General features: G+C 46.0%; 1 protein-coding gene across 1 annotated transcript; it reads left to right on the top strand.

Moving 5' to 3' along the window:
• Positions 1 to 728: 728 nt before the first annotated feature.
• On the top strand, positions 729 to 12,610 carry gap43 (growth associated protein 43). Its single transcript, XM_071532931.1, has 3 exons — positions 729 to 758; positions 8,259 to 8,904; positions 12,517 to 12,610. The coding sequence occupies exons 1-3, from the start codon at positions 729 to 731 to the stop codon at positions 12,591 to 12,593; spliced, it is 753 nt and encodes a 250-aa protein (XP_071389032.1). The 3' UTR covers positions 12,594 to 12,610.
• The last annotated feature ends 35 nt before the right edge of the window (positions 12,611 to 12,645 follow it).

Here is a 12,645-nt window from a genome sequence, read left to right as displayed (position 1 = left end):
GGGGATACAAGGGAGGGTGGTGGGATGGAGTGGTGATAGAGAGACAGAGATACAAAAGCACAATAATAAAAAAAAAGGGATTATCAGAGCACAGATTGGAAGTATCCAGTCATTCATTAAGGGAGAGTCTTTTTAGGGTGGGGCCGCAGCTTTTGCCAGAGCCAGGCTGCAAGGAGGAGGAGGAGGAGAAGGAGGAGGGTGAGAAGATGTAGAGGAGAGGAGTGGTGATCGGAGGGAGGGAGGGAGGGAGGGGGGGTTCATCACTATGAGCAAGAAGAGGAGGAGAGGGAGGAGGAGGAGGGGGATGGTGTTGGTTGGTGTGAAGGGAAGAGGGGAGGAGGAGGGGAGGAGGAGGGGAGGAGAGAAGGATGGAGGGAGAGAGAGAGAGAGGGGAAGGGAGGGGTTTAAAGGGTGGGCTTGTAGTCATTGTCAGGCAGCGAGTCAGAGAGAGGTGCGCCCAGGCAGACCGACTGAAGAGCGTGTGTGTGCAAACTGGGATGAGTAAACGCACTGGGCGACTTAGCTGTTGATACAGCCGGAGAGAGTGTGTGTGCACGAAAGCGAGTGAGAGAGAGAGAGAGAGCGCGAGAGAGTGAGAGAGAGAGAGAGCGAGAGAGAGAGAGAGAGAGAGAGGGTGTGAAAGAAGAAGAAGAAGAAGTGAAAGGAAAGAAAGAAGGGAAGCAGAGAGAGAAGGAAAGAAGGAAAGGGAGGATACTACAACTACAACTATGCTGTGCTGCATAAGAAGAACCAAACCGGTAAAATGCTTTGCTCTGCTTTGCTGTATCAATATTTCAGCTCTTTCTTCTGTCTAAATAATGTATCTCAACTCTGAACTTGCTGACTGTTTGTTCCTAGTGCGATCGGGATGCTTGAGGAGAGATTACAGAAAATGTTGGTGTAATTTCCTTTGACTTGGGGCCTGGGGTGTCTTCATAGAAGTCTATCCAGAGAGCCCAGACACGCCTAGTTAATGTGATTATCCCGCATGAATGGATGTTGCCACAATGCCTCTCAGACCTCACACTGTACTTGCAGAGAGGCACAAGACTGTAACTCGATATTGGTCAGCTGGGCATTCCCTCCTATTGATCATGCACTTGAGAAAAAAAAAAAAAAAAGTGAAAGATTATTGATAAGCACTGTATATTATCTCTGATATTGTGTTTGCTCTTCTACTGTAACCGAGCCATATATTGAAGCTGATACACTCCCTCGTTCATCCAATAGCTCCATTGAGCTCAGCATAATCTACCGTCGTTAATGAGGAAGATTCTCATTAATTAGGCCAACCTTTAGGGCGCTCTTAATTGATGCCTTAATTGGGCGTCTAAGCATCTTCTGCGTTGGCGTTATCTTGAACAGAAAAATGGGTGACACAGGACAGCGAATTTCCACAGTGTGAAAAAAGGGTGGGGTACGGACTGAGTGAGCAGCACCAGCATGTCAGCGGCCTCGGGGGAATACAATGGGAATAAATGAGTCTAAATGGATTATCATAGCCCTCTAGGTCTTTAAGTGGATGCTGTCAATGGAGGGTACTATGAAGTGTGCACTCGTTTAAAGGGTTTGGGAAGGGGCGCGCTGGGTACTTTCTAACGCCCGTAGCTATTCTCAGTGGCAGAGGATGGAAAAAAACATAAAAGGTGTTGCATGGAACCGGGCGGGTCTGGACGCCGGAGAGGGTGGCACTCTCCTGCGCTTTAAAGCTTCAGTCTGTTGTATTTAAGCAGCTATCATGGAGGTTTTGCGTGTGATCAGGGCCAGTTGCCTGCTGCTATCTCGACTGATCCTGATTTTATCAGGCTCATAACGCTGTGGATTCCAACGGCACTTGATTGCTTCTTAAATGTCAGCCTGGATGAGTCATATTAGCTCTGGCAGGGAGGAGAGAGAGACAGAGAGAGAGAGAGAGAGAGAGAGAGAGAGAGAGAGAAAGGAAGCAAGGCTTGCAGTTGAAAGGCATGCAGGAAGAACAGGATGCAGAGAGGCAGGCGGGCAGCCGGCAGAGAGAACGAGAGGCGGGGTGGAGCGCAGCGAGGCACACATGGAGGTAGATGGGCGCAAAAGAGAGTAAGATGGGAGGGAAGGTAGAGAGCGATGGAGCAGGAGCGGAAGGGAGCTGGGCAGGCACAGAATGCATTGGGAGAAGGGGGGGGTGGGAGTGTGACAGGGGGGCGCTGGTGGAAGAAGGAGAGTGAGACAGGGAGGGAGGCTGTAAGGTATGGGGGAAGGTAGGGAGAGGCAGGCATGCAGTAAAGCAGTAAAGCAGAAAGGGAACAAGGGTGGCAACGACACTGGATGGCGGCTACAAATGGCAGGGAATGTGGTGGAGAGCTGAGGGAGGATGGTGGAGAGAGCAAGGGAGGGAATCATGAAGGAAGAGAAGCAGGCACGCTGCAGCCATGTGGGGTGAGGCACCGGTTTCTCAGCGAGCTTTTTCCACACAATGCCGCCGGTGCCTCGAGCGTGTGTCTAACCATAGGGAAAATCTCCACTTGTCCTCCTGTGCCTGCTTTTGAGGAGTAGAGGCATAAAAGATGTCTGTGGCTTTCATGGATGGATGAGCAAAGAGCATGGTTTTTGCTTCACAACATGGCACTATTGCTGTGGGGAACTGCCATTGTGGAGTGTTAAGGGCAATTGCTACACCTACACTATGGGAGTGGCTACTAGCACTTCATACGAGTCTCCTCCTTAGCCCCAGCCCTATACCTCCAGCCACAGTTATGTCCTCCCAGTCGTAGCTTTACACAGTCCTAGACCACACTCTAACCACAGAACTTGTTCCTTGTCCTCTCCCCAAAAACCTAAACCCAGGTCCATCTCCACTACCAGGCCTTAGCCTCGCCAAATCCCATTCCCACCTTGCTCTTCTCTAACCCCCAGCTCCATTCCCAACTCGAGGCCCCATCCTAGCTCCAGAATCGTACTTTCCTGTCTCTCCCAGCTCCACCTTTAATCTCAGCTTCAGCCTTATTCTAGTCCAAAGTCTAACCCAAGCCCTAGCCTGCTACCACAGAGATCTCCTCTCGCCATTACAGCTCCGCATGCAGCCAAAGCCCTTACACCAAAACCCCTCTAAACCATCTCCTGCCCCTTTTCTCTCCCCTCTCCTCACCCACTGACTAGCCCCCCCCAACCCCCCATCCCCATCCCCTTCCATGCTCCCCTATGAGATCAGTGGCGATTGCAGAGCCTTTGTTCAGGGAGAGAGCCGGTGTAATTGAATTAAAGGCTGCTCCGGAGGATGTAATGACGCCGGCATATGGCCGCTTATTAGCTGCCACAGAGCATCTTTCCCGGGCCATCGTGGAAAACAGGGCGCCCTGCAACGCCGCTCATCAATTCACCGTCAAAGGAGGGAGAGAGAGAGAGAGAGAGAGAGAGAGAGAGAGAGAGAGAGACATGGCGAGCGGGGGCTGTGGCAGTCACCACCTGAGCCCCCCTCTCCTCTTCTGCAGGAGGAGATAGCTGGCTAAAAGGGTGTGGTGCTCCGCTATGTCTGCTGTGTGTGTGTGTGTGTGTGTGTGTGTGTGTGTGTGTGTGAGAGAGAGAGAATGAGTGGGTAGCAGTTCGCTCAGAGAGAGAGGAAGAGAAAAAAGAGAGAGAGAAAGGGGGAAAGAGAGGGAGAGATTCAGCACTTGCAGACTGCAGCCCCTCTTTACTCTCCAGTGTCTGGACGTTTTTTTCGCTCCTGTGGAAAAGCAGACAGCCCTTTGAAATGATGCTGGGATTTTCAGGAGATAGGTGTCATTGCAGGAAGTGTGTGTGCCACCATCAGGACGGTTAATATTATCTCTCTGCCTGCCGGGGAGCTGTGACAATACGACAACTGTGTTGGGAGTTATGAATTAGTCAGAAGACCGAATATATCTTATTACTTACAATATCTGTCTGAATTCTACAGAAAAATTCTATAATAATTACATATTAAAGAGAGTTAAATAAAATGAATGCAGCAACTGCACCTGTTGGGTTTGTGATAAAAGGGGCATAGGGAAGCACCATTCTACAACTCCAGCATTATAAATGCAAATGCAAATATTTCTCTCCTCTCTCACTAGTGGCTCTGCGTTCGATCCGGGGCTGGGTAGAGAGGCGGAGGAGAAAAGGGAGTCTCCTGCTTGAATGGATAAGAATAAAAAAAGAAAGAAAAGATGATTATACGCACGCCTGGTGTGTGCATTAGCGTGAGCTGTGGTTCTGTGGTAATTCAACCAGTATTACCCCCCCCCCCCCCCCCCCCCCCCTCCTCCGCCGCCGCTCCCCTGTGTCTCCCCCTTTTCTCCTCCCTTCCCCGCCTCTCCCCCTCCTGAAAACAAGTCTCTAATGGCACCGGCAATGAGGCGCTGGGAAGGTGGTGGATTGCTAGTGTGTGTCATGGTGGGGGGATGGTGTGTGTGTGTGTGTGTGTGTGGTTATGGATCTGTCGGTAAAGCCATTGACTCTGGGGTGTGGTTCTCACGACAGTCTGTGCCCACCCAAGGACAGAGAGAGAGAGAGAGCGAGAGAGAGAGAGGGAGAGGGAGAGAGAGCATAGACTGCCGCTGATAGACAAAGCTCTAATAGACACATTCGGCCGTCAGATAATGTACTGAACACATTTTAGTGCGGCCATCTATTACCTCGCCCAGACAGGACAGACAGGGGGTGAATGGCAATGTTGTATTAAGCTAAATTACCCTGTAAGCCATGTCATCTTTACATTCAGAACATGTATTATATAAGATACTAGTCATTATTTGTTGCCTACCTACAGTGTCTTGTGAATGCTGTATAATGCTGCATATTGAATTACATAAAGCTGTTTTAAGTGCCAATGTGTCCTATAGCAAGCAGTTAGTCTTGTGACACTTATTCTGATTGCAGACAGATTGGATAATGACCGTCTGATTGTGTCTCTTTTGCAATCAGGCAGGAAGATTCTCTCCATTGACATATACAGCACTATATCTTGCATAAATTCTACTTTTTTGCTGGATAATGAATAAACAGTTTTTAAGGGTTAATGTAGTGTATCCATGGCAACCGGGAAGAACGTGTGTGTAATGAGGAAATACTGCAGCCTAATTTTAATTAGGGATTTCTCTGTTTGATTAACCCGATAATGAGAATATGTCGTCTGACTATGAATTAATTCGGGAAGAGATCTAAATCGTCTACGATAAACATGAAATCTTAGTTTGAAGACGTGAAAGGGGGGTGTACCGTGTGCTGCGCTGTAGTTTTGGGAGGTGCTGCTGTGTTTATGAATGAAAATGTGTGGCACTTAGACACTGTGAAATACTGTCTGTAGTGGTGCACACGACAATCTTCAGGGATCAATTCTTAAAGGATTTGCAATTATAATACAAACCAATACAATACAATATGATAGCGTATTATGTGATACAATATGATTCTGCTTGATAAATGAACAAGCAGGTCAAAACAGCTTAGTAGTTAATGCAACATTTCTTTTTCTCTGAATCCTATGATTCATGGAAACTTACAGAATACAGCAGTCAGCTTTAGAGAAATCATAGCACAGCATTTTTTTTGGGGGGGGGGGATGGACAGACAAATATCAATAATGCAAATGATGGGGCTTCAGTTGTAGTCAAATCACCAGGATGATCTCCCTGTTCTCCTTCTCATACATTGATATGAGATCACTTGACACTCCGCTGGTATTTTATTACATTTGCGCTCACACACCCAGATCTCAAAAGTAAATGACATTCCCCCTACTCTCCCCTAATAATGATGTCATACCCCATATTCCCAAACACCCTCATCCATCTCTCTCTCTCTCTCTCTCTCTCTCTCTTTCTCTCTCTCTCTCTCTGACTCACTGCATGCAGCCAGTAAGTTCTATTTGAGTTAAGTGCTTGGGTCAAATTTTGGCAATTGTAAGCACCCATGAGATCAGGCATAATAAAAGCCCAATAAGTCACTGGAGACCTGCATATTATTAAGAGCAGAGGGTGTGCCGGTGGTACTCTGTCTGTCTCCATGTTAGCTCCCCATTCTAATAGCTGGCTAATTTCACATCCCGCTACTTGCTGCAGCACTCCAGCTCCACTCCATTACCGGACTTGGTAGCTATCAATTTCTTAATTGTTAAGTAAACAGGGGCAGCTTTGGTCCAGCTCTTAAACATAAAGCACTGCATTGGTTAACGAGCAGTAGCGTATAGCCTCTGTAAACCTGCCATTCCTCTCTAGGCAAAGCCAACACAGTTATGGGCTTTTTTTAATATCATATGACACAGAATCGCCTGAGAGGACGGCTGATATTAAGAGTGGCAGGGCAGAAAGGCCCGGAGCAGGATTTACGCACAACACCCATGGGAGCGCATGTGAATAAAGGTGGAGGCAGTGAATATAGCCACGCAGCCGCACCTTGGCCTCGCTGCTCTAATATTGGACTGACACACTGACCCTGAGGAAGATGTGTTGGTTTAGGGACTGTGGCTCTTAAATCATGTCATCATGTGGATGTTACGCCTCGCACAGGGAGCTGTCCAGTCAACCCCTCACATCCCAATATAATGACATTATTAGAAACAGAAGGAATCAGAATTGGGTGAGAGATTAGAGAGTGATGGATATAGCCTTACCCAGCAAGTCACACCTTGAAAACCGTTTCCCCTCACATTCGCTGACCTTAAACAAGATGCTGGCGCGATGGCACGCCCAGCGTTAACACACACATATCCCCCCACACCCACCACCACCCCATCACCCCCCCCCCCCCCCCCCCCCATCACACACACTCACACACAGCCCCTCCCCGGCCATGCTGATTGCTCCGCCTGATTTATGAGTTCCTATTGGCTCGTTCCCCTGAGGGGTCAGGTGCACTGCCAATCAGGGTGACATATAGTCTTTCATAGCACCAACCGGCAGACAGCGCCGTGATGAGTTAGCACTCTGGTTGTCAAGGTAACCTTTGATGGTTGGGAGGGGTATGGCAGTGAATGTTGAGGAGATTCTAGCTTACCAGCTCGTTCCCTAGCAGCCAGAGATGGATCCGTAGAAAGCCACCTAGAGAATAAGGATTGTCTCATTATTTTGGAGGAAGAGGCTTTTGTTTGAATGCTCACATTTTTGGTCACTGTTTTGATGATACCGTTAGAGAATGCAGGGTAATATAATAGCTTAAGTTTAATTGTATACTTAATCTATTTCAGCGCCATTATCAAGAGAACAATATCAACCTCATGCCTGAATCGAATAACCGCACTAAATGCCAGGAGTCATTTGACGTGGCCCAAATCCCAGCATATCCAATTCATTATGTGGAGACAATCGACCCACACACACATCTGTTATTCCTTGGTTCACATGATACAGTGGCACTAAATCTCTCTTCTGCTGCACATGAAGAGATGAAATGTGTAGATTTATTCAATTGTGAAACCAATCAATGGCTCCCCACAAAGACTTGACACCCGGTAGGATAGCTGCCCTCCACACCCTTCAGGTTCTGCAGTTTGATTTCTCACTTCTTTATCATTTGGCCTCTCTGATGCTGCACTGTCTGCATGCTCTTTGACTTGTGTTTGCTTCATATTGCTTATTCACATTCATTTCAGGTGTGCACAGTATAAGGCGTTTGATCAGTCTGACGTTAGCTCCAGAATGTTCGACTTTCATTTATTTGCCTATTCATTTTGAATGTACTGATTCATTTTGTTTGCTCATCATTCATTTCTTTATTTGATTTGATTTCTTTTCATTAGATTTATATGACTCATAGCACAACCCACTATTTGATGGACAGCTATGGATCCAGGTACCTAAGGTAATATCTTGGACCCCCTTACAATATTACATTGTCTCCTGTCCTCTTCCTAAACCTATTCCTGATCCAGTCCTACACTTTAACTGAATCCTAAACCACTCCTGAAACCTGAACCTAGCCTCATATTTTCCCAATCTATGCTCCTGTAATGGTCACAAATAAACCAGTCCATAACTTAACTAACAAACCCTCTCTTAACCTATGATCTTGTCTTTTTCTGACTTCTGGCACTTTCTACTGATGACATAATGTACCTCTTTTGATTGTCCAAATAAAATTATGCCAAGATGACATCTTGAGATCAAGCTACATACCACCACAGTAGAGGGATACCTTGATAGATTTTAGTGGATCTACCTGTATATACCCTTTCTAGTTTCCAGTGGATCTACTCCACACTTCATAGGTGTTAGTTATATTCTACAAAACCTGTCCCTTCTCTTAATGACCTCTCTCTTGGCTTGCAGGTGGAGAAGAATGAGGAGGCGGACCAGAAGATTGAACAGGATGGCACCACCAACAAACCCGAGGACAAGGCCCACAAGGCTGCCACTAAAATACAGGCCAGCTTCCGTGGACACATAACTCGGAAAAAGATGAAAGACGGAGAGGAGGAGGAGAAGGAGGGAGACACTCCCGCTGTTCCAGAGGAGGCGACAGAGGGCGGAGAGGAGGCCAAGAAAGCGGAGGGAGAGGAGGCGCCCGCAAAGGAGGAGGAAGCCGCAGGGGAGGAGGGCAAGAAGGAGGAGGAGACAAACCAAGCCAAAAGCCCAGTGGCAGACAAGCCAGCTAACTCCCCGGCGGCCGCCGCCACCTCTCCTACAGGCGCAGCCACATCTCCCGTAGCGGCCGCCCCGGCAGCCGCCTCTCCCGCGGCTCCCTCTGAACCCCAGAAAGAGGAGCCCAAGGCGGAGGAGAAGGCCGAGGAGAAGCCCAAAGAGGTGGAGGCCCCGGCGGTGGCGGCCAAGAGTCCCACCACAGCCACGGCTGAGGAGAAAAAGGAGGAGGAGAAGAGCGGGGAGAAGGAGGAGGAGGCCAGACAAGCCGACGTGCCTGCTGCTGTCAGCCCGACAGCTGAGAAGGAGGAGCCCAACCAAACAAAAGATAAACAAGGTACGGGAATTGTTGTAGGCCCTTTACCTTATCTGCAATAAAGCAGGATTCTTCTAAAGGTAAATCCATTATAGCGTATGGCTCGTATAAGATAAGCAAGCTTGGATAGGAACTAGAAACTAAGCAGGCTTGTCTTTTGCAGACCTGAACACAAAAACTCAACATTCAACTCAAAGCCTTCCTTTTGAGCTGAAGGTGTAGAAGTGAAAGGCTGTGGGCGTGCGCATGGCTGAGAGTGCACCGAGTTCAGAGACAAATAAAAATCTAGACGCTCTCAACAATCGAGAGGCAATTACTCGCTGTAAATAACTAATAAAGAAGAATAGGTGAGCTTTACCGGAGTCTTCTTGGCAGGCACCGCAGGAAATAACTGCTCGTTGAGTCTTGGGGATTTAAAGATCTTTGGCAGTGCTCCACCATTCACTGGTTAACACAGAAACACAGCTCGATATTAGATTAGAGGGCCTTGTGTCTGAGCCTCTTCAAGATAGAAACTCCATACAGATGAGGCTGAGATTGAGATAGAAACATGGGGTTAGTCACGTAAAATGATTTGCACAGGTTAATAAAGATGGATGCTGTAGATGGAGCCCATATTAGCTTGGAAATCATCAAGTCTTAGCCTCATTGTGATGAAACAATGTTGTATTGTCGGTATAATGACATTATACCGACATTAAGGGTCATGAACATCTCAAATGAACTTGTTTGAATCTCATGATGTCATATGTTGAAGTACCAACATATGAACCTTTGTGTTATTCCAAATTAGAACAAACCCAATAGAGCATAATGGTGAATATTGGTTATTAAATCCTTGTTACAGCAGGTGCAAATATCATAACGTCTTTGCTGTCCAACAGATTTTGGACCTCAGCATGAGAAGCCTTGAGCTCCTGCTAATAGATTTCAAAGCAAACCACTGTATGACATCCAATTATAGCAAAAGCGTACACCTGCGAAGAAATTATCAGGCCATGAAATTACATTATAACATTGATACAACACACTCGCACAACATACACTTGACATGAACTCATATATTTCTGGTCCAAGGACTTTCAGACTGGGTCAGACAGGTAGTTAATGGAGCATGCTCAGTCTGAAGCTCTTTGAGGCAGGGGCAAACACACACACACACACACACACACACAGACTGGAGAACTACAAGGAAACTAGGTCACCTAGGCAGCACTGTCTCCCTGTTGTCATAGTTACCACCTCGATGGGATGGCTAGCATGGAGCAGGCCGCGGATAACAGGTGCTCTGATTTAAATGAATGATTAATGATCCTTACTGGTCACGATCCGCACCGGGGAAGTCTGTCGCAAATAAACACTACTTCAAGAACTGCAAATAAAGAATACCAAGTATGGCTGGCCACAATCTGCTTTACCAACTGAATATTTATGACTTCTGTTGAATTCACTTGGTTAAGGCTTGTAACGGCACAGACTGGAGTTACATACACAAGGACACCAGGTACTCTGATCTAACTGAATGATTTATGAGGTAGCCAAGCATGATCCACATTCTCTACCGGGGAAAGCCTCTGTGATTGGCTTCTGTTGATTACATCTGAGCAAACTGTTAGTCGGAACTGTCATAGCATGATGAGATCTCATTGAATATTCAATTAGGCCGTAAGTTACAGACAGTCAAATGCAGCAGATGTAGGGAAGAGTAGAGTATTCACATCCAAAATAATCAACAGGCAGAACACGACACAAAGACCAGCAGAGTTTAGGGGTTTGTTTCCTTACTGGCAAATGCCTTAAATAACTGTTAGTTAAACACCACACTTTAAGTCAGTCATATCAGTGTTGTAGATGAGGCTAACTGAGGTGGCACTGATGCTGGAATATCACAAATGAAAGGCTTTGGTTCTGGGAAAAAAAATGAAATTGCATTTGCATCACGGTTCGGTGACTGCAGTGAAGGACATTGTCAAGTCTGTCATACTGGCTAACAAGCTAATTACCTCTTACCTGGAATCTGACAACAGATCTGCTAAGTGCCTTAGTATGACTCACTCTGTCTTGAGACACACACTCACACACACTCACTCACACTTTAGCAGTCATGATCTGTCTTGCCCCCTCTCTATTGCCCCCCCTCCCTCTTTTTCTCCCTCTCTCTTTCTCTCGCTCTCTCTCTCTCTCTCTCTCTCACACACACACACACACACACACACACACACACACACACACACACACACACACACACAAACACACACACACACACACCATCATCCCCATCCCACCTCCCCCCTGGATAGTAACTGTCCAATGCAATGATGTCATTCCTTGATGTCTCCTCTTTCTATTAAAAGAGTATGAGATCATCATGGCATGACATCATCACTTTCAGGGAAGCTGAACAAAGGCTTTCAGCAGAAGCCATGAAACAAAGCAAAGGTCATGGTGACACAGGCATTCTAAAGGCTCTGTAGCAATGACTAATTTGAACGTTTAATTACTATTAATTATTAATTTTATAACTTTAACGAAGCAAACACTGTCAGGTCTCAAGTCCTGGGAAGACTACCTTTATAGATAGATACAGTAGATGTATGAAAGCATGGATAAAATAATAAGTAATAATCAGAATAATAATGCTACTACTACTACTGCTACTACCACTACTATTACTAATGATGATAATCCCTGGGTGGAAATTGCTGCATTGTCAGCAGCATAATAATATACAGCATATTAAGGATAAACCCCCCCTCCCCCCTAGAAAAGATGAAAGAAGGTAGTTACACTACTACTACTACTACTACTACTAATAATAATGATAATGATAATGATAATGATAATGATAATAATAGCAATAATAAATTTTGTTTATATAGCGCTTTCTCAATAACTCAAAGCACTTTACAGCATAAAAACAACATTAAAACAGCATTAAAAAACTGTTTAAGTTTAAGTATACAATCATAAATGATATGCAATACAAAGAGGCCATAAGCAATGTGACTCAGGAACACAGATTAGCGATGGCTTGGTGAGTATCCAGGATCATTATTCAGCAGTAAACTGTGGGCAGCATATGAGATGTGACAGACCTAGATGCTGCTGATAGCCTTGGGACGTCAGTTAAGATGCTTCTCATACACGAGTCCATTAGGAGCCTCTCCTCCTTTATTATTTACAGTCAATGTGTATCTTCTGACACGCTCTGGTTTTAGCGAAGTTCACATGTGAGCTTGGAATTATAAGGTTTTATCACTTTTTTTTTAATGAAAATTGAGAAGTATTCATGATCTCTGAATGTTACTATATGCTTGTGTGGTGATATTTTTTAAGAACTGTTTGGTTAAATATTTAAAAAGAGAGAAAGTGCATAGCAGTTTTGCTAGCTGGTGTGTCAAATCTTTGATGCTCAGTATCTCAGAACTGCACTCCACCCAGAAAGACCCTTATAATTCAAAGTTTGAAAACTTCTATACAGATTAATTTTCTTTCTCTCTCCCTCCCTCTTCTCTTCTACCCGATCCTACTCTTTCTTGCTCATCCCCCTCTCTCCTTTCTCCTCTCCTCTCCAACTCCATCTCCCTCCCTCTCCTCCCCTCTCATTTCCAACCCCCCCCCCCCTCCCTCCAGATGCTGCAGAGGAGTCTAAAGTAGAGGAGGCCGCCCCGGCAGATGCAGCGGAGGCCGCCGAGTCCAAGGATGACTAAGAGAAAGTTTAACCTAGAGAAAGAAGAATTAAGAGTATGATGAATAACACAA

The sequence above is a fragment of the Centroberyx affinis genome, unplaced genomic scaffold, assembly GCF_046629955.1.
Source record: "Centroberyx affinis isolate AG114_WGS23_722 - 3 ecotype Tasmania unplaced genomic scaffold, CSIRO-AGI_Caff_v1 ptg002285l_1, whole genome shotgun sequence".
Classification (NCBI taxonomy): Eukaryota; Metazoa; Chordata; class Actinopteri; order Beryciformes; family Berycidae; genus Centroberyx; species Centroberyx affinis.
Note: the sequence above shows the minus strand (reverse complement) of the source record. Positions and strands in the feature narration are given on the sequence as shown.